General features: G+C 36.9%; 1 protein-coding gene across 1 annotated transcript in view; it reads left to right on the top strand.

Moving 5' to 3' along the window:
• The window catches only part of LGR5 (leucine rich repeat containing G protein-coupled receptor 5), a 145,289-nt gene that overhangs the window by 47,381 nt on the left and 75,114 nt on the right, over nucleotides 1–22,794 (top strand). The window contains exon 2 of the mRNA XM_063447004.1: nucleotides 7,601–7,672. Coding sequence (XP_063303074.1) covers nucleotides 7,601–7,672 — 72 coding nt within the window. The remainder of the gene's footprint in view (nucleotides 1–7,600; nucleotides 7,673–22,794) is intronic.

Here is a 22,794-nt window from a genome sequence, read left to right as displayed (position 1 = left end):
ACTGTGTTGATTCCCTTTATGTATTTAAATGTTTCTATCATATCCCCCCTGTCTCGTCTTTCCTCCAAGCTATACATGTTAAGATCCTTTAACCTTTCCTTGTAAGCTTTAACCTTTCCTTGTAAGAATAAACAAATTCAATATTCAATTTATACATTGCTCAATTATTCAATTTATACATTGCAGTAACCCAGATGGATGCCTGCAAATGTCTAAATATATTTTATCTAATATAATGATAGAGATCAGTCCCTGGAGGCTATTAACATTTAACTTTTATATTTTCTGGTGGTTAAACTAGCATAATATATATTTTGTTAAGCTGTTTAAAAACTTCTCAGTCCTCTAGCACCATAACTTCTGCCGTGGACTGTAGTGGTTATGGTACTTGGACTGCCACTTTAATTAATTTTCCCTAAAAAAGGTTATCACATTATATTTTATTAGCATTTTTATATATTTTATGATCACAAAAATAAAAATAAAACATCTGTCTCTGGTTATTTTCTATACTTTTTTTTACTTTTTACTCTACTTTTTTTTTCAGATTGTTTTATTTCCAAGTTGCTGTTGTGTAAATGTAGGAAGTGATTTTCCTAATGGGCTTCTTATCATGTTACAAAAAATGTGGATGTATCAAATCGTGTTAATTAGTTCCCAATGTTTTCTCAACAGTCAGTAGATGTACCGTTTGTGATGACTGACCTCCGGGTGACTTCATAAAAAAAATCAAATTAGGACATAGGAATCATGCGCATGTGAGGACAATATACATTCAGAAATCATTAAAAAAAAAAGTAGCTTATTAAATAAAGCAGACTTTCTAGACTTACGTGAAATAAGAAAAGGAGGTAATTAATTAAAAAAAAAAATAATGAATACAGTGACAGATGAAACCTATGTAATGTCCTCATCGTGGCTAGGTTTAGGACCAGTACCAATGAGATCAAAGTCTTTTTATACAGGTCAAAGTCTAAATAAAGAAATTTGAGGGGTTTCTATAAGAATGAAATGTGTGCAAAATTACCTATTAATTAAATTAGCCATTTAAAATATGCTTTTTGCTATATATACACGGCAAGTAATACAATTTGTAATCTGCTTGAAAACTAAGTTGGATGGCTCCTCCGGCCTTGCTTGGTAATTGTATTAAAATACAGTGAAATGCACTGCCCAAGTTGTTTGGGGTATCTCTCATTGCACCGCTTAGTGGAACATGTTAGTTATGTACAAAAAATAATAATCTTTCACAGTGATCATTTTTTGCAAATAAAAATGTAAAAACGTATAAAAAATATCCCAAGCCACATTTCAATTTTCTTTTAAAAACACATCAATTTTAATGTTTGAACAGCACAGTGCAACTTTTTGCTCTCCTCTAAGATTAGGTATATTTGCTCTCTGATCCTTTTTCTTTATTTTCCCTAATTGTTTGCCTGCTCCCTCTGCTGGAATCTTGGCTTAACAGAAAGAAAAAAAAATTCTTGTAGATTAACCAGTTAGTTGGTGTTTGCTTTGCAAACAGATCATACTTCTACTCAGACTACCAACTCTTTGATGCAAACAGTCTTTCATGTTCAAAGGAAGTTTTTTTTTTCCTTCCTTTTATAATGGCTTTTACAAAAGGTAACCTGAGCGATCCTCTGTAAAGTCAGACAGTTTTACAAGTCTTCTTTGGATATGTTGTTGCTATCAAAGTCTGAAAATATTTTATATATGCCAAGTGGAAAGAATTCAGAGGAACAAGAGACTTATTCCAAGAATATCTGCATCTTAAAGGGTATAGAAAGTGCACAACCGCTACGGTTCAAAACAATTATATTGCTCCTTTGTGGAGTGATTTAAAGTGACCCCGTCATATCTGAGTTGATCCAAGGTATTATATTTTTCTGGCACACCAGAGTTTTTTTTATTTTTATGGGGACTCTTGCTAACCCGTACTCATTTGAATAAAAAGTATTTTTGCCATACCAGAAAAAAAAAGCAGGAACTTCATAACTGGTGAAGTGCATACCCCCGGCATATCTACTGGCCAACGAAGGACACTTTTACTGTAAGGCGTGGCCAGGATGTTTGGCTATGTCAGGATATTTTACATCAGGGTTCAACATTTCAAGACACACTTGTAGACAGGGCCAAAAGGGACTCACCACTAAAAGCCATTTGAAAAGTCATTAGTGTGAATCTCTACTTGCCAGACATGAATTTGCATTTGCCAGTAGCTAGTGGGCAAGTGGAAAATGGTATCCCTGTTTTTGATAACTTCATGACTAGCCTTTTTATCTAACTGAAAATGTAAGTTAGGGTAGGAACACAGTATCTTACTTATACACACTAACGTATAAACATATTTATTGTAGTTTAAAGTTACAGTTTACAATAAAGAGCTACAGAGCTACAATAAAGCTCTGTTATGTATACACATATACCAAGATTGGACGATTAGGATAGAAATGTAGGATGTGGATACAAAATAGTGACTGATCCTCCTAATTAGAGACATTTGAAAGGTGTGCTGTAGTGACTAGCATTTTACTTGTGTGTTGTTTCTAAATATGAATGACCAAACTTAAATCACATATGTACAGTAATCTCTCAATTTTGAATGAGCAGGTTTATAAATATTCTACTTGCCAATTTAAAGAGAAAATGAATATGTTAATAAGATTCTTAACCTGAATTCTAACAAAATATGTGTAATCACTTTTAAGTCTTGACAATTCACACTTCAAACTAGTCCACTACCTCTGTAGATTGCTATGAAGGAACTATGGCCTCAATAAGCTTTTCAAATAATTTAATATATTTGGATACATTTTTTAAAAAAATTTAAAATATCGAAAATAGATAATATATAAAATTATATATCAATATAATGAAACATATTACAAAATTCTAAGATTTTTTAAAAATATAAATCATTTTAAAAATGTATCCAAAAATATTAAATCAGTAATACATCTACTGACTGTTGGGAAGGGGGTGTGGCTACCCATTATAGGGGGAGTGTCAGCCTGGCCTCAAACATGCCTCCTGACCAGCCCCCTAGGAGCTGCTAAAGCTCTCTCTACATGGTTCTAGACTCACTGGGGTGCACAGTTCTCTTTCAAAAAGGTTCTTTAAAACATATTCATGTACCGAAAAATGCAGGCAACTTAGTTACCTAATGCATGAGCATAGTGGAGAAGTCATCCTGATTACCAAACAAAGTCCTTAGCTGCAACAATTACATTTACATCAAAATGTGTTAAATTTTTTCAACAGCAGTCAAATAAGTGGAATATTTTCATTTGATTGCCTGATACTCTTTTTTTTTATTTACAAACTAAAACAAATCTAATTGTTTTCTCAAAATTAGCTGAAGAAAACTCCTTACATTTTATGTGTTGCTTAATAAGATTTATTATAAGCTTTATTGCTTTAAATTAAATATCTGTTTATTTTACTATTTTTTTTATAATTTTATATTTTTTTTTAAATCATTTTATTGTTATATGGTGTCATATATATAATTATACAAAACCTGACCTCAAGATCCAGGGGTCCGCATTTTCCCAGGATCAAACCAAATGTACCTAACCTGATAAGGGTGCGTCCCTTCCACTTTTAATATTATTAAAGAACTGTTACTTAAAGCCTTTGTTTAATTCTGTGTCATTAACATAACAGGACAAAGATTTTGGTGTGTCATTCTTTTGCTGTTCTTTCACTTTAGTTTTTGAATAAGAAAAACTGTTAATATTGCCTTTTGTAGGTGAAATATTATTGTGGGCCAAATGTCCACTCTTTTGAATGTGCTATGTTTTGTGTCTATATTAGATTTCACCATTGGATGAAGAGGGAAACTGATATGATGTAACTGCTTATTTCTCACTAATGGGATTGGGATGAGAGAATGCCTGGATTCTCTTTCTTATTGTCCCATCTTGCAGCCCGGGGCTCCTTGTCTTTCAAAGAACTCCACAAAAATAGCCTTTAGCACATCCTATTCGGTTAATGATATCTCATGGGAACACTTCCTCTTGATAACAATAGCCTATGTCCCACAGTAATGAGCCCCGTGGTAATGTGTGGCTTGCATGAGTGTGTCACCGAGTCCCACAGAAATAAAGCTGACATAAAATATGGTGGGTAAGTAAGCATATGACAAAAATTAAAATAATGTTTAATAAGTATATATTAAATATATATCTTATATAGATCACAGTGATTATACTGGCATTAATGTGTCCTGTAACTTCAATAACTGTCCTTCTAGATTACTTTACATATTTTTTTGGTTATTGTTATAAATCATACATATGAGTCTAAGTACACTGCAAAGTCTTCACATTTTTTGCAAAGACCCCCAAACGGACAGGTCTGCTATTGGGTTGGAACCAGCTCTCTCTTCAGACTGGCTGTGACGAGCCCCTTGTAACACCATTATGTCAGGATTCCCCATCACCGATATATTCTCGTAAGTACAGTAGTATTTTTGTCATTGTATGACATTGGCCTCCAGCGATAAGAAGAATTCTATTTATACTTTTTAATATTTAGGACATTTTTTTGTGAACAACACAGCTCACATTTTACTGTGTGCATGTACAGAACAAGATCAAACATCCTAATCATACAATATAGTATTGTTAGCATCTCAGCATATTATATAATACTACACACTCAGCATAGCCAACGGCATCTCAAATTTGCATTACAATTTTAGGCACACCTTGCGAATTCAGAAAAATGGGGAAAAGTTCTAAAACGGGATTGACAGACGAACAGAACATTCTATTTGTTGTCTTGGTGATTGCGCAACATTTAGAATTCCCCCCACAATTCATCTTTAGACATTCTCTCACTCTAGCGTTTGCTCTAGTGGGTGCCGAGGTTGAGGACCATTGCTTCACTCTACAAGAGACTTGCAATCAATGGGCACTTGTCCTGTTGGTCCATACTAATAATAATGTATAATTCATACAATTATCACAGGTGGATGGAGAGGCTATTGGGGTACATTGAAATTCATCAATGCGCAAGTTCCGAAGTTTCTATTCGAAAACCTTAATTACTTTTTCAAGACTAGAAGGTTTTCGTTTAGTTACAAATTAACTTTTCTTTGTTTGCCACTCCACAATATTTCCAGTACAAAAATATTGCCAAGCCATTTAATTCCACAAAGTCTTTTGTAACGTAAGGTGTTATTCTATTAAACGTAATTTTTCATTAGTTACCTATTAACAACATTTTTATGATGTCTGCCGTTATTGGCATCAGTACACTCCTTATAAGAAAATACAGAATATCATTGTTTTAATGTGGGAAACAGAAGTGTTTAACTACTTCACTCTTAATAACATTTATATAAGGGCACTAGTCAGTAGAGATGTACAACCCCATTGTGCACGTTTCATTTAACATTTAACTGCTTACAAAGAAATACCATTAAATCCATTATTCTGTAATAATTAAATTATGATCAATAAAAAATATTGTAGTTTTATCATTTAAAAATATGCTATTTCTGGGTGCTAACATGAAAAATACATTTATATGTTCTAGAACACAAAACTATTGATTTTGGAATTCATATTTTTGCAAATAACTTGGCGAAGAAAAGTTAAAAAGGGTGCTTTACAAATGTTTTAATGCAATGAGCCGTGAGAGCAATGAGTTTTCTGTTCTTGGGTTAGAAGCAATAGGGAATTTTCCAGTGAGCTGGGAAGAGATTAACGTCTCAATTTATGGAACCAGATCGGACTATAGAGTGTCTAATGGCATCATCTGCCAGGAACCTCTGTGAATCCCCATCAGAAAGAGGTTAATGGTTTATTCCAGTTCGTTAATGCAACCTTAAAAAGTTCTACAGAATTGTCAAGGTGAAAGTGGAGACATGGTTTATTGTTCTTTTGAATCTATATGACTGTTTTTTTTTATCATTGGGCAATTCAACAAGCAAACTATAAAACCATGCAGTAAACCAAGTTGTCAACCTACTACATAGTCTGGCAATAATGTAATGTGCCATGTTTGTTAATAGTATGTTAAAAGTTTGTATACCTATACTCTAGATTGGAAAATTAGATTAAATGTAGAAATCCAAACCTCTTTATCCTTCAACTGCAAAATGTAGGTCATTAATTCTAGTTGTCTCTGGTCCAATCGGATGTTTATCAAAGAGGAAGATTGGGTAGTTATTGAACATGGTTTGCAATTACCGCAATCTTCCAACCCGTGGTTTCTCATATAGAAGCTTCTAAAATTGAAGGTGTAAAGGAGAAACACAGCTACTAAAGGTGTGTTTTAAGCAAAATGTAAACCTATGTTGCTGCTAACTACATCTACTACCTTCTGCTCCCACCATTGTGTATACACGTTGCTAGTCGTCAAACTAACTATATTACTACCAACTCTTATGTCACACACAGTTATTCCTCACTCCTATGCAATTCTTCACCAACCTAATAAATTAGTTTCTGATTAGTTTAAGGAGGATATACAACAATCCAACAATCCAATGCTTCTCTATGAGAATTATTAAATCCAGTGCATTATTCTAGTGCAAGCATTTGACACACATCCAGAGCCCAGTGTTTGCATACTTTGCTTGATTACACAATATATGAAGTAGATTGAATTATTGAATCTGTTTTAGTCTGAAGCCCGAGTGGATGTCTGATGGCTGTTATTGGTGCAGCGACTCAACTTCTGGAATAAAAGGGTAGCATGACTGAATATTTCCGTCACGTGTCCTTAAGGGGTTAAACCTTTTCATTTGTCAGAACCTGCACTGTTTTCAACTGCTGTAAGGGCAGCACCTATGTTTGAAAATCACTTCATTGAGATGAAATGATTTTCCTGCTTAAACTGTGCTTTTAATGGCTGTCATAGTGACAGCGAAAGAATAGCCTTCTAACGTTGTATGTGACTTCCAAACTAACTGCTAGCTTTTACTTCTCCATATGTTCCGTATTCTCTCGTATCTGGGAAAGACATCATGCACAGGAAAATGTAAATGTGCATAATAACAGCAATAATATGCGGGGAAAAATACATTTTCTATCTTAATCTGCAAAACGTTAGTGAAATAATAATCCAGGGGTTAGATGTTACAACATCAGCATTTGTCTGACAAAATGTATTAGGTGTTGGGGTAGTTGAATTTCGGAACATTTTTAGAATTATCTGATTTAATAGGTTGAGTTTGAATCGAATGTTAGACAAAACGTTAGGGCAAGGGGAGGGGCCAGGGGGGCTAGATGGTGGTTTTAACACTACAGGGTCAGGAATATATGTTTGTTTTCCTGACCCTATAGTGTTCCTTTAAATCTCTCTATTTAAAATAAATAAATAACAAGTATAGAAGCATGGTCACACCGTATTGTCATATTGTGATAAACATATCACTGCAATAGATTAATGTAAAGTGTGCACGCAATTCATTAGCACAGGGTCTGATATCGAAGTTAATGGGACAATAAATCTCCCCGTAAAATGCTATGTAACTGATAGAGGTCACAGCTATGCAACTGATGCTCAAACAGTTTTGACTTCTGGCATATTACAAAATGATCTGGCATTATCCTAATAGAGCTGTTTGTTTATTTCCCTGCAGGGATCTCAGCATGAACAATATCACGAAGTTGCCCTCCGGTGCCCTCCACAATCTCCACCTGCTGGAAGAGCTGTAAGTATCTTTATTTTCTATTTAGAATCCTGTTACATGTTCTGGTGGAAAACCGCAATATAACAAGGCAGAATCTAGCACCACTGACCAGTTATGATACATGTGTAGCTGCAGTGCTCTTTCAATTCACGCACAAAGAAGGACACAGGGCCGTAGCTTTCTCTAGAGTAGACTTGGTCACGCGCATTTAACGTTAAACCATAAACTGTAAACCTTCTTGGAAATACTTAAGTAGCAGGATATTAAAAGTTTGGTCATGTTTATTAAAAAATAGACAGTAAAGTTATAATGAAAAACGCTTGTGTGGGTTTGATTGTGTCAGGAACTACTTTGACGTGTTTTATAACAGTGCTACTCCGGCTAATTGCTTTTAATAAAGACTTCACTCTATAAACATGACTTCATCAGAGCCTCATGTTAATTTTATATAGACGCAGACATTTTTAATGTGTATGTGAATAATTCTCCAGCATTGTTTAAACAATATGGGCAGTATTTTGTGAAGGATAGTATGTCAGAAATCACTTCAAGAGAATAAAGGAATTGCCTGAATGTGTTTTCCAGCATTGCCGCAAGAAGAACGATGTTTATATGCACAGGCGCTGTGATTGGTGTTAGCAGCTCGTAGTAATTTGTGTCAATTTAAGTAACTTACCTGTTCTTGAGCTAGTTCTCAGATTCACATATTTATGCATATGGCATTTCTCTTTGATCACAACCCCATTACCGTTGAATTAAAAGGCAAGTCCCACTCAAATAACATACAGTAAAACATGTGGCATTTGGTCAGCTGGCAGTAGATATGGTAACAGTCTGGTTTACAGGATAGCCACAGGACTCCATAACAAATGGAAGGGTCTCAGTTGGCTGCGCCATGCTCACCAAGCCAACAGAAATGCAGCACACCAGAGATTGCCCTCAGAACAGTCATCGCTACATTGATATGGTGTTTCTGACATGCTTGCAAATAAAGGGACACTATAGACACCCAGAACACTTAATATGGCTATCTACCAGACAGTCACTAAAGGTGCTTCCTGCTGTTTGGACTCCATGAAATGACACTGGGTGTCCTCTCGCTTTGCATAATGATGTCCAGTGTCTTCATTTCCCCCATAGGAAAGCACGGAATCAGTGCTTTTCTGTGTGGAAGGCCAAATGCGCATGTGGCATTTGCCACGCATGCTCATATGGTTCCCCCTCATCGCTGACGGTGAAGGAGATGGAGGCAGTGCAAGCAGTTTTGAATTCCTAGCACTAAAGAGTTTCTCTTAAGCAATGTAGTCTTTCTGCATACCCTCTATTACTATTGAAGGAACACTCTTGGCACCAATAAAGTTGTTATAGTGTCTGGAGTACCTGGGTGTTATTTCACCTTAATGGGATAAACCGTTTGTGCAAGTTTAACCCCAAAGTTGCAAAGATGGCACATGTTTGCTTGTGCTCCTGGCTTTTGGAGATGGTTCAAGGCTTCAACAAGGAAGTCTCAGACTGGACGATGCTTACAGGCGGAGAGAGTCCGCTAATGCTCTCAGCCTATCTCTAGCTCGCAATTCACAAAACTATGTAAGAAAGGTACATACCAGTTTTTGCTTAAAATATGCAACTCCCTTGTTTTCATAAGAAAAATAATTGCCATTTTCGTGAATGCCCCTACAGAATAAATATTTTTTTATATTATAGGCCAAACAAGCTGTGTAATTCAACTGTGTTTTCAGTTTGACAAAGTTTGACCGAAAATGTGAAATTCACTTTGAATTTCCTTGACTTTCTGACAATCCATTCTTGAATAACCCCGTGTTTGTGCTGTTTAGTCAGCTCCATGAACATATTAAAAGTGTACAGCTTATCAAACATCAAAGTTATTGTTTCAACGGCACATAAACTGGGCCCTGGCAACAACATTCCATCATAGGTTTGGAATTTCTATTATCAAAACTGACTTATTGTTGGGGCAGAGCAATATATATATGCCTTGAAGTTTGTCTGCCACCTTGGCAGCTTTGATTATTTATCACTTGTATGTTCTATTTCACGGCTTTGTGTTTTGGGAATTTGGCTCAGAGTTGAATTTATTGTTTATAGTTTAGATGTTGCTGTCTTATGTGACATTTAATCTGGCTTTAAAGTGAAATTCTGAGCTTTAGCGCTCACTACTTCACTGTGAAATATTTAAATATATAAATCGATCATTTTTTTAATTTTATTTATCCTGACAATAATTCTGAAATGGATCTAAAAATGAAACTCTAAAAGTGGTACCAAAGTAGAGTTCTGGGCGGTGCTTGCTATGTGACAAACTTGCAAGAACCCCAATAACGTTTCTACCGCCCCACAATGAATTTCTGTACAGTGTATTTCAACAATATGATATCCCCAGACATTTATACCATTATTAAAGAATGAAATAGTGTGGCCTGCATTCAATAGCAAAACATACAAGATAAATGAGTATAATTTTTCAGTCTCGGAATGATAGTCCTTCAGATACTGTCCTTTAAAATGTTCCATGTAAAACATCCTTGAGATTTGCTCCTCTTCTGTCAAGCAATTGAAGGATGATGGCACAAAAGGTTGTATAAACATGCTATTATAGCACAAACCATCACTCATTATCAGCACAACTGATTCCGAGAATGTGATTCTACAACAAAAGTCAACAGATGGATCCAGTTTGTTAAAAAATGTAGCCCTTCTACCTTCATCTTTAGATAGAGCGTGATTTTGAAGTGATGATACATAAATGATGCATTTGCTTTTTTCCGTAGCCCTTTGCTGTTTTTTTTCATGTGAGGCTTGTCAAATTGTAGCAAGGTTTTTAAGTGGAGATTATGTTATCTTTTTGGAATGTTGTAGACTGGTTGGGGCTATGTATTCATTATTTGAACTTGTCTTCATCATAGACATGTGTGTTACCTTAAATACTTACTCCAAGTATTATAACAACTACAGCCCATGGTAGTGGTTATGAAGCCAGGAGCACTCTGTCCTTGTTTCCTGGGCTGCATAATGACACACATTGATGATGCAGGAGGTGGAGTTAAACCCAGCGGTGGAATTATCGCAAGGCGAGCTGGTGCAGCTGCACCAAGGCTCGCAAGCTGCAGGGGCCCAACGGGTCTCCCAGGCTCTTACAGTCACCCAATCAATGCTTTCATCAGTGGCCCGGTCAGGCGCCATGGCACTTTACCAGCATGACCATGCCTCTTGTAGATGTGAAGTTGCAGTGATGGGAGGAAGTCAGTACAAGTCACTTACCATTTGACAGGGTGTGAGCGAGGACCAGAGAGGAAGGAGAGAGCATCAGACTCCCATCAGACTCAGCTAGATGCCACTGGACATCATAAAAAGCCTCCCTCCAGCGCCCCAAACTTATTTAAGCGGGGGTGGGGAGGGAGGGCGGCTATAGATATTGTGATCAGTATGTGTCAGTGTGTGTGTCTGTGTGTATATGTCAATGTGTGTATCTGTTTGTGTATCAGTGTGTGCAAGTGTGTATGTGTGTGTCAGTGTGTATCTGTGTGTATATATGTGCATCTGTGTGTATATGTGTGCATCTGTGCCTTTTTCAGTGTGTAATCAACTCTAAAGGATGACCACATGGTAGATACCCAGCGACAAAGCATTGAGGGAGTTGTACGACAAATGGCGATCTACCTTATGGCTACCCATGCACTGGGAGGGGGCAAAGAAATGTGCACTTTCTACATTAGTTCCGCTATTGGATTTATCTCCGACAGGAAAGGGGTTAAACTGTGTGTGTAGCATTTCAATACAAAAAGCTGTACATACAGACTCCGGGCACAATGGCCACTTGAAATCACTGAAGTGGTAATGGTGCTTGAAGTAACCCTTTAATACTCCATGGAAATTAGGGCCTGCTATGATTCAGTAAGACAATTTCAGCTTTATAATCCACCAAGTTGATTTTTTTTAGCAAGACTCTAACATTCACCTAAAGAAATAACTGAGAATTTAATAAGTGAACGGAACATATGCTTTAACTGAGTAATTGTAATTGACACTTCCTTAAATTCACATAATGGCTCTCCAATGGCATGTAACAACAGTGGTTCTAACGTCCCTTTAAAAGAATAAATATATTTTGACGACTCATGAGGGAGTTATTGTATGCATGTCAATTCATTCTAATATTACAGCATGCATTCATTATTATACCAGGTTGAATCCACATGACAAAGTGTTTCTACGTTTTTACTCACCAGTGCTATCCATAAATATAAATAATAGCAATAAAACGCTCTGGAATATTTCCTTTCAATGCCTCTTTCCATATGTGCTTTTTATTAAATTAATTTATCAGTTAACTTGAGAAGATGCCAGAGAAATATGACAGAACCCGTAAATGTCTCTAAAGTCCCAGATAATTGCAGTGGTATGACGAAAGGAATAGACTGCTTAAAGGGAGAGTAACATCCGGGTTTCCTACCTAGAAGTTGTGGGCAAATCTTATGTGCTGAGCCTATCAGAGTTTGAGAACTTGCAGAGTAATTCACAAAAGTGAGAATTCAAAGCGAATTTTAAATTTACAGTCAAAATAATCCAACTGGAAAAATTCTCTAAATCAGCAAACCCTTATGTTCGACTACTTTGACCTTAATTTTCAAATTCCGTTTATATTTTCACTTGAGAATAGTTGTAACCATCACATATATCAGAGGATGTCCAAATTGTGGTCCCCTTACTATTGTTAAAATAAAACTTCAGTGATTATCAATCAGCATGATTCTTTGCGAAATATATGCTGCTCCACTTTTCACTAAAATAAAATATCTGTTGTAATTATACCGTACATTTTTTTAATTATTTAGTTCATTGTTCTAATTTAATTTGTCTTACGCCTGATCTCGTTACGAATTGTGATGCATAAATAAATAAATGTATTCAAGAAACATTCATCAAGTCATAAGTTAAGATCTGTTAACAATATTTTTTTAAAACAAACGTATAGCTCACTTATGGCTACCGATGGTAGCCAGATGTTTCTGAATCATATTTTTCAACTTGGTCAGCCAACCATGACATCTGAAGTGCCAAGGGTTATCCCTCACTTTGAAGAATGTTTTGTTTACATTAGTCAAGTAGAAAGGTGTGATGTCAGATCCAGAGGTGATAAAATTCAAATCATTCATGAATGAATGAGTGGTGAGTTCAGAACACTCTTGATACCCTGGGGAGGTGAGTAACTTTTGGTCAGGGGGTCAAATAAAAAGAACAGCATTTTTTTTTACACATAAAACTTACAGATCTCAGTGTGGATGATGATGCTCCTGCAGAATATGCGATATACATGTATTTGGCCGGTGGAGGCTTCTGGAGTCAGTAGGTGTGACCTTACTAGACATCCCTGCAACCTCTACCAGTATGACTTGTGAAGCATGACTTAGCATCCACAGATCTGTGCGTCTCTAAGAGACAGAGAGTCTGTTTAATGTGACTACATTGCCACCAATGATAATCGGCATACATTTTAATTGTCTCACCCTGCAGTCACTTGTAAATACAACCCAGGACACTATACATATTCATCGTGGCCTATCCCAGATACGGCCGTCCACTAGTCCCCCCCCACACACACACACACTCCCTTGCCAGCTTTTGTTGAGAGTCAAGTCTTGGTGATATGAGTGCAGTCAAAATAATAGCACAAGTATATACGCACCAATCACAAAAGGGCACATTTTGGTCCACCTGTGGTTCCTCTATCAATCTTGCAAGTGCTGAGCATCTCAGGAAAGTAGCAGAACCGATCATCCAAAAATGGAGCATAGGTAATTGTGTTCTGTACTTACGGTACTTCCACTGTTCGCCTGCATACCTGACCTTTTTCAGTAGTTTAGTTTGTATTTACATGGCTAAGACATATAGAGGCTTTTTTTCTCTAGCTAGGAATCAAAGCTCATGCAGTGAGAATAAGCAATGTCTCTGGTTTCTTCATAAACTTGCTTTCTATTTACAACATATACTCTCATTAGAGTCATTTCAATCTTTCATTTATTAAACCTTTCTGCTCATCTAAGTCGCAATCAAAACTTATACCAAACTTGCATAGTAATGAATTTTATTGAAATTCTTAAAGGAACACTATAGTGTTAGGAATACAAAAGTGTATTATTAACGCTGTAGTGTCCCTCTGCCTTAATGATTGTCTGCCTCCCAACCCCACCCTCCTTCTTCTCCTTCAGTGTCGGAAATTGGGAGAAACTTATTTGCAGGCCATGCACACATTAACTCTTCCCCATGGGAAAGCATAGAGTCAAACTCCATGAAACTCTAGGAGTTGTCTCTTGTGGCTGCCCAGTAGTTATATGAGATAAAATAGCCTGGGTGCCTATAGTGTTCCTTTAAATATATTACATTTGCTGACAATATTATATATAGTTCATTTGTAGCATTTTTTGGCATTTGTTAAACTGTACTCCAAATGCCTAACATTAAGCAGCTCTATTAGTAATTTCAATGCTCTGTGTCTGGTTCCCTCGACCTTGGCAGTTAGTCCATAACCCTACAAGTTGTGGAAGGCACCTAGGATAATTCCTGGAGTCATTCCTTTTTCTTGTGGTGCCTGGTACTGTTCTCTCCGATAAGTGACTATATCTTAGCCCACCAGAGGGGATAGAGAGAGCTCTAAAAGAATGGAGAGATAATGGATAGAAGAAGGATAGAGCACTTCAGTGGGGTATAGCTCAATATTAGGATCTGAGGGCTGGTCAGAGAGATCTATTGGAATGGGGGAGATGGCAATAGTTGTTTTAGGACAGCTGAAGAAGGTGGACTAGATTAATGGGTGGGTGGTAGTAAATTAAGAAGTGGAGAGTTGTAGAAATCAATGGGCCAATTTAAGTGTCGTGTGTAAGGGCAGTGGGCTGTCTGTGTGTGATGGAACTAGGTTTATTTACTAATCATTTTAAGGAAGGCATATGGTACTGTGAAATAATACTCTTTGAACTTTTATTAACTTTTGCTTTTAGCCAAAGGACTCATGGGAAGGTGCGTGTGTTTACCACAATACATTGTAACTACTAGAACAGATGTTTCTCTCACCTCCGATTTAGGTGAGCGCTAATACAGTCTCCGTGCACCAGGCTACCCTCAGATGACATCATGTCTGACATTGTTGGCCAGTGATTGACATGCCAAATGGAATGCAAGATATTACCTGAGGCTAAACTAGCTCTGTAACTATTAGTCACAATACACCGAAAACACAGACGTGAAAGCGGTGAAACTTTTGAAATCTAGTAAAAAGAAAATAAGACTTTTTTTTTTTTTTAAATAAGGCAAAAAAAAGTTAAGCTAAATCCTTCACATGTAAAGGGTGTTCTTTAATAAAAAAGGCCATAATCACTATCATTTATACTGAAATCTAAGATCCTTAAGTCTATGAAATATGTAAAATCATGAACTAAAACCTGTTCTCATCACACCCATATTTCTTGTGAGAACGCTCATTGTGGGAACAATCTCCCTACAATTCGTTGCTCAATCCGTTTCATAGTAAACGGTATATAAAAAAATATCACATTATCTCTTAATCATAATTTGGTTTCAACAAGCTGGTGGTTCCCTTGAATACACTTTTCTTAAATTGCTATGACATCGAAATCTGTTAAAATAATTGTTATGTCATCTCTTTCTGTTTAAATAGTTATTTTTGAAGACAAGTAGTTTTTTTATGGGGGGGAGTGGGGATTACAAAATGCTTGTATTATAGAATTTATTATGGTTTTTCTTCCCGGTAATGTCTAAATAACTCAAGCAGTTTTATAATTATTATTGGCTAATACAACGTCAATGCTCCTTCTGTATTCCTTTAGATTTTACATTAGAGAATTGTGTTTTACATGATAAATGGCAGAATCTGTATCTTACCCCCTTCCCCCCGAACCCTTCCCCCCCCCCCCCCTTTTTATAATTCCCTGGAAAAAACATGAACCAGTTTCTTGCAAACCAATACTGTAAAATACTGTCATTGGAGTAGCATCCCCCCCTAATTTTAAATGATTCTGCAGATAACACTTTGGAAATATGCAAATATCGAGAGAACACAATCTTTATCTGTACAGTTTTCCTTTTCCATATACTGTTCACTGATGCTACTCACATTAGAAGCAACATTATATGAGACTAGCAGTGAGCAGGTAACATGATGCCATTGACGCATAAATCCAAGATACTTAGCAATGCCTTTTCGGTAGATAGCACCTCAGCAAAAGCGGTAGTGGGACCAGAAGCTGAAGGAGGTAAAATAAATTCTGCCAAATTCCTTTAACTTGCAGAATTTATTAAAAACCTGTGCAACTCCAAGTTACTTTACCTTAATGTTGAATAAGATGGAATCTGACCATGTGTTTAATGTGTCCCTTTAATGGCAGCATCTATGATAATTTATCTGCAATCACCAACTTCATAAAGACCATCACTTCCCACGACTTTTAATATCCGTTTACCTATCCCTTATATTTAGCAAATATGGGTTTGTAAGGTCCGAAAGATCAAACCAAATGTAGAAATCCACACGTCTATCCTGAAACTGGGCACCTCCATCTTGGCTCCCTGTCGATTATTGTTATAAATGGTTATATTTTCTTTCACTTAACAACCCAAATAATGTTTCTGATATCCTTCACATTTGCATTGTGTGCCCTGGCTGAGCCGAGACTAGACTGGATTTTGATATTAAATCTTTATGAATCTTAAAAGAAAATGGATAATCACGTAGCTAAAAATTATCACAAGTTATTGGTGATTTTTTTTAAAATGTTGTATTAAATGGTTTAATTTCCAGTATACTGACAGATTTTCCTTTCCAGCATATTTCTCATCTCATAGCTGACACAGTATATAATAATTTTATTACATTCAATACTAAGATGTAAGACGCATTTGTGTAAAGTACTTGATTGAATGTTCACACTACAGTGGAGGAGATTTAAAAATATATATATTTGAGATGCTTTTCCTTTCTATTATAATTAACTCAATCTGCAGTTCATTATTATCAATATCAAATATGCCACTCATTATTAACTGCCTTCTCTTTGTTTGTTTTTTTGGTTTGTCATCACTTTCTATGACATCCAAAAGACTCTTACGTTGGATTTGTCCTACACATATAATACTGTTTAATTACAGGTATTTGTTACTGAGCAGTTAGTACTTCTTTGTTGTACAACGCACAATCCCAGGTACAAAGTGGGGATATTACTTTGCTCGAAAGCCCAAGTTCCATTCAATGGAGATATCCGACATCTTGCATTGACATTTGACAGTACACACAATACGAGACGATGCTTAAGGTGGTGATTATACATATCAACATTACACTGCTCAAGAAACAGAGGAGGGTGGGGGACTGTTTGATGTCAATGAGTTTGTTAAACAGATTTTTTTTTTTATTTATTAGCGGTTGGCTTTGATATACTTATGCTTTTAACACAGGTATCTATTACAATATCACCTTACACTCTAACTGTATTTGTACATAGCTAACAAAGTCTTGCCGTTCCAAATACCTCTTTCTACAAGTCAAGAGTGTATACATTTTACGTTGTGTATTGCAGATTTAAATCCTTGACAAAAATGTTCAATTGCGATTCATATTTTTGCTCAATAGTAATTGTATTTAGAAAAAGAAAATATTGATTTCTTAGAAAAAAAAATTAAAAAGAAACTTAGTATATGAGCATTTGTCTGTCTACAGGGAGTGCAGAATTATTAGGCAAGTTGTATTTTTGAGGATTAATTTTATTATTGAACAACAACCATGTTCTCAATGAACCCAAAAAACTCATTAATATCAAAGCTGAATATTTTTGGAAGTAGTTTTTAGTTTGTTTTTAGTTATAGCTATTTTAGGGGGATATCTGTGTGTGCAGGTGACTATTACTGTGCATAATTATTAGGCAACTTAACAAAAAACAAATATATACCCATTTCAATTATTTATTTTTACCAGTGAAACCAATATAACATCTCAACATTCACAAATATACATTTCTGACATTCAAAAACATAACAAAAACAAATCAGTGACCAATATAGCCACCTTTCTTTGCAAGGACACTCAAAAGCCTGCCATCCATGGATTCTGTCAGTGTTTTGATTTGTTCACCATCAACATTGCGTGCAGCAGCAACCACAGCCTCCCAGACACTGTTCAGAGAGGTGTACTGTTTTCCCTTGTAAATCTCACATTTGATGATGGACCACAGGTTCTCAATGGGGTTCAGATCAGGTGAACAAGGAGGCCATGTCATTAGATTTTCTTCTTTTATACCCTTTCTTGCCAGCCACGCTGTGGAGTACTTGGACGCGTGTGATGGAGCATTGTCCTGCATGAAAATCATGTTTTTCTTGAAGGATGCAGACTTCTTCCTGTACCACTGCTTGAAGAAGGTGTCTTCCAGAAACTGGGAGTTGAGCTTGACTCCATCCTCAACCCGAAAAGGCCCCACAAGCTCATCTTTGATGATACCAGCCCAAACCAGTACTCCACCTCCACCTTGCTGGCGTCTGAGTCGGACTGGAGCTCTCTGCCCTTTACCAATCCATCCATCTGGCCCATCAAGACTCACTCTCATTTCATCAGTCCATAAAACCTTAGAAAAATCAGTCTTGAGATATTTCTTGGCCCAGTCTTGACGTTTCAGCTTGTGTGTCTTGTTCAGTGGTGGTCGTCTTTCAGCCTTTCTTACCTTGGCCATGTCTCTGAGTATTGCACACCTTGTGCTTTCGGGCACTCCAGTGATGTTGCAGCTCTGAAATATGGCCAAACTGGTGGCAAGTGGCATCTTGGCAGCTGCACGCTTTACTTTTCTCAGTTCATGGGCAGTTATTTTGCGCCTTGGTTTCTCCACACGCTTCTTGCGACCCTGTTGACTATTTTGAATGAAACGCTTGATTGTTCGATGATCACACTTCAAAAGCTTTGCAATTTTAAGAGTGCTGCATCCCTCTGCAAGATATCTCACTATTTTTAACATTTCTGAGCCTGTCAAGTCCTTCTTTTGACCCATTTTGCCAAAGGAAAGGAGGTTGCCTAATAATTATGCACACCTGATATTGGGTGTTGATGTCATTAGACCACACCCCTTCTCATTACAGAGATGCACATCACCTAATATGCTTAATTGGTAGTAGGCTTTCGAGCCTATACAGCTTGGAGTAAGACAACATGCATAAAGAGGATGATGTGGTCAAAATACTAATTTGCCTAATAATTCTGCACGCAGTGTATTTTATTTTTTTAACTTAATGTTTGAACAAAAAAGCTTGAAATGGTTACTGAAAACCTCGACATATAATGGAGAACGGTTTCCATTTATGTAAAATAGAGGATTAAATGATTTTACCAAGCTTGGGAAAGCCTGTTTGTTTCATTGTAATTCTACGATCATAGTATCTAATAACATTCCACTAATGACTGTCTCAAAGGTAAATTTGCTTGTGGAGAATCTAATACATTGTTTACCTTTTTGGGTTTTTATACAATGTTGTTCTAGTCTTTTTTACAAAACAATATATTTAAGAAGCACCTGCATTAATCTAATTTCGCCTTAGTCAAATAGCCTTTTGTCAGTATAACTACATTGCTGGCAATCGGGATGCTCAGTAGAACCGAAATAGGTAGATATAGGTCTCCTGTCAAAATGAAGTAATGTAATCTTTATTTAAAGGGACATTATAGGCACCCAGACCCTCCTTATCTAATTTAATCTGGTCTTGGTAAGCCTGCTGAAACAAAGCAGATTTCAAAACTGCTCCATTTTTTATATGCCTAAATGCTCTCAAATAAGGTTATCCAAAAAAGCTACCAGTGAGGGGGGAGAGACCCTGCAGAACAGAAATATATTACAAAATTAAAGAGACACAAATTTTGTCCCATATTTTTTGCTCGATTCCTCGCCCACCCCCCCCCCCACCCCCCACCGCCTCAGCAAAAGGATCTTAGCGTTTCTAAACTACTGCAAAAAAAATTTTCCCCTCATTAAATACTGATAGGGCCACTGTTAAGACTGACTCCAGTGGCTGACTGCCACTAGAGGCACTTCCTGCTGCTTCACTGTGCATGAGGAACGTCCAGTGTCTTCAAATCCCCCCCAACTCTCCAAACCACCCATAGGAAAGCGTTGAATCAAAGGCCTAATGCGCATCGAAGGAGGCAGAGACAGAGCCAGTTTCAAAGGGACTTCAGTGCTGGAATAAGGTGTGTGTTTTAAAGGGATTTTAACCCTTGAATTGCTACAGGAAAGTGGTGAGTGAGTGGGAGCAGAGGGACACTATAGAATACAGCTTTGCATTCTTAACACTATAGTGTTCCTTTAAGCATTGAATAAAACATTGAAGATCAGCTCTGAATAAAATATTGAAGATCAGCACTGACTCAATACTCATCATGCAGACATACCTTCCAACATTACAAATAAACAAAGATGGACACTTTAATTTTAGGGGTGTGAGTGCGGGTGTGGCCAGGGGTGGGGCTGTTCTGAGAAATAGTAGGTGATTTACTAATAACAATTTATTATACAGCAACTAAAATGGACAATAGCAAAATATCGTATTTACACTAACTGATTTCTAGAATACATTTATTGCATTTTAAAGACACATTACTGGGAGTATTATTGCTGTGGAGTTCTGTGACACCAATAATATGGAGTCCTAGAAAAGAGGGACAGGGGAATTTGGGTCCCAAATAGGGACTGCCTGGTATTTAGGGACACTTGGGAGGTATGTGAAGATAAATGTTTTGTGTTTTTCTGTTTAGTTTCCCCTTATTTATTTCCTGCATAACCAGCAAACAGCAATGATTTTAAAACATTTTAGTTAAATGTATTGTGTTATTAAAACAGATAAATTTTTTTAAAAGCTTAAAAAACACTAAAGCTTTTCTGCAGACATACAGTAATACTGACCCTATACATGACTGGCCCTCAGGCAAGCACAGAATATACGTAGCAGTTTGTGCGTACAGATCTCAGGTTGTACACGCATTCTATGCTTCCGGTGTTTAAACAAAGCACCGATATCCTGTCTTAAAATAAAGGTTCTGAGAAGAAAGACGGAAGAAACAGGCCAGGAGTGTTTCTGATAGTAATTGAAACTTCGAAATGTTGCCTGCAAAAGCTTGACTAAGTGAATGAGCATATCTGTGAAGTTCACTGAAGAAAGCCAAAATAATACGCTGCCAAAACAGTTGAGCATTGTTCAAAGGGGACATATCCACTTTCTTTTGAGATATTGAAGAGTTTGTTCTGCTTACACAAAGGTAGAGTCGAGCTGGCAAGACTCCAGGTGATTTTGTATTCTTCAATCTATTGTTCGCTCACTCAAAGCAGGTGCTTTTACAGGACAAGGGAGAAATAGGAATACACAGGAACAGGGAGGTTTCAAATGGGTTCTGTAGAGTATCTTTATACACATTGGTTTTCTTTATGGTCCTAGGTAACACCCTTTTTTAATTTTTCAAAAAAAACAATAATAGAGGAGGTACCGTAAACAAAAATCTGAATTCACTGCAGGTCCAGAAAAACATGATAAGAGTTTTATATATATATATATATATTTATTTTTATTTATTTTTCTAATGATGAGATAATACTTATTGAAGAGCTTCCAGACTTTATGTTGATTTGTCTGCTCATTTTTTCGAACAACCTAAGCCGGTCGAAAACATCTTGTCATGTTCACGCCACCGTAATCTCCAGGTTAAGCACTTTGTATCACAAACTCGGTTTTAAACTTTGCATTCACCAAAGTCATCTAGAAAACCGCACCAGAATTCAGATACCTCAATGCTCACATCATGCTCATCCTCTAATGTTGAGAGGTATGGATACAGAATGCCAATGGGCGGGTCCTAGTTGCGTCATCATTAAATGGGGCTGACCCACCAATTGAAGGGTTATGTCAGTCTGTACTTTAGGTTGGCATACATGAGCAGCCTTCAATGTATGGAGTTCCTAAGCACTTCTTAAGTTCTCTCAGCCTGGTCCTAGTGTTTGTAGGACAGTGCTAGTGTATGGTACTGCCCTAGGTCAGTTCCCTGGTATCCCCTGTTGTGGGACACCAGGGAACTAAATTGAGACGGTTGGACAGGACCTTAAAATAAGGACTTTCCTGATGAAATTGGGACAGTTGGGAGGCCTTCATCCTCTTGCGAGCTTTTAGGAATTGATCCTCATGTTATGGCCTATCATGGCCTGGGTGGTTCAAGGATCTCTGATCCGTCCCTTATTAAATAAAATTAACCAACAAGATACAAGATCCAGCAAACTCACTCATTCACTAAAACAGTAATTTCAAATATCACAGAATGTAATAATTTTGTTTAAAAACACCTCACCTAGGCAAAAATAATGGGGGTTTAGTTACAGTATATGATCATACATTGCATAAGCCTGCCACAACGTCAATGTACCCCATCTTTGGCAGGTCCTACTCTGACACCTAAATGCCTGCTCTTATGAGATTAATCCACTTACTTGGGAAATGCTTCATCCTGGGACTCTGCAGTGCAACGTTAAATAGGGCCATGGAAAAGGGGGACTTGTAACAGGGAGGGGTGCAAGTCCTGTGAGTTTCACTGGATCTTGTATGCTTTATGAATTGGCCCCAGCAACACCCTTCTAAGTACACATGTTCAGGTGAGTGCAGCCATCTTGGTTTCATGAACAAAATCATCCACAATGACATATACTTACAACATACTCTGTAACGTCAGTGACGTTTTTGTATTTTGGTATCTCAAAGTCAATGAACACAATCATATGTAGAACTTGCCTTGAATCCAATACTGTCTTCTCAACTCGGCTAGCAGCAAATCACTATTAGAGAAGGAATTCAATTAATGAGGACAATTGCTATTTACACCCATGTATTTTTTCTGAGATGCCCACCAATCCTGGGCAGACACAGACATGTATAAAAAAGACACATATCAGTGAAATATGTTTGTGTTCTGGGTTCATAAACTATTGGACCTTCAGTTTATCTTGATGTCTCCAGAACCTGTCCGTGGTGCTATTTTCCCGCAATACACAGTTCAATGATCTGGATCCTTTTTCGTTATAAACATAGTGATTACAATCAGTATG

Source organism: Pelobates fuscus, chromosome 3, assembly GCF_036172605.1.
Source record: "Pelobates fuscus isolate aPelFus1 chromosome 3, aPelFus1.pri, whole genome shotgun sequence".
Taxonomy (NCBI): domain Eukaryota; kingdom Metazoa; phylum Chordata; class Amphibia; order Anura; family Pelobatidae; genus Pelobates; species Pelobates fuscus.
Note: the sequence above shows the minus strand (reverse complement) of the source record. Positions and strands in the feature narration are given on the sequence as shown.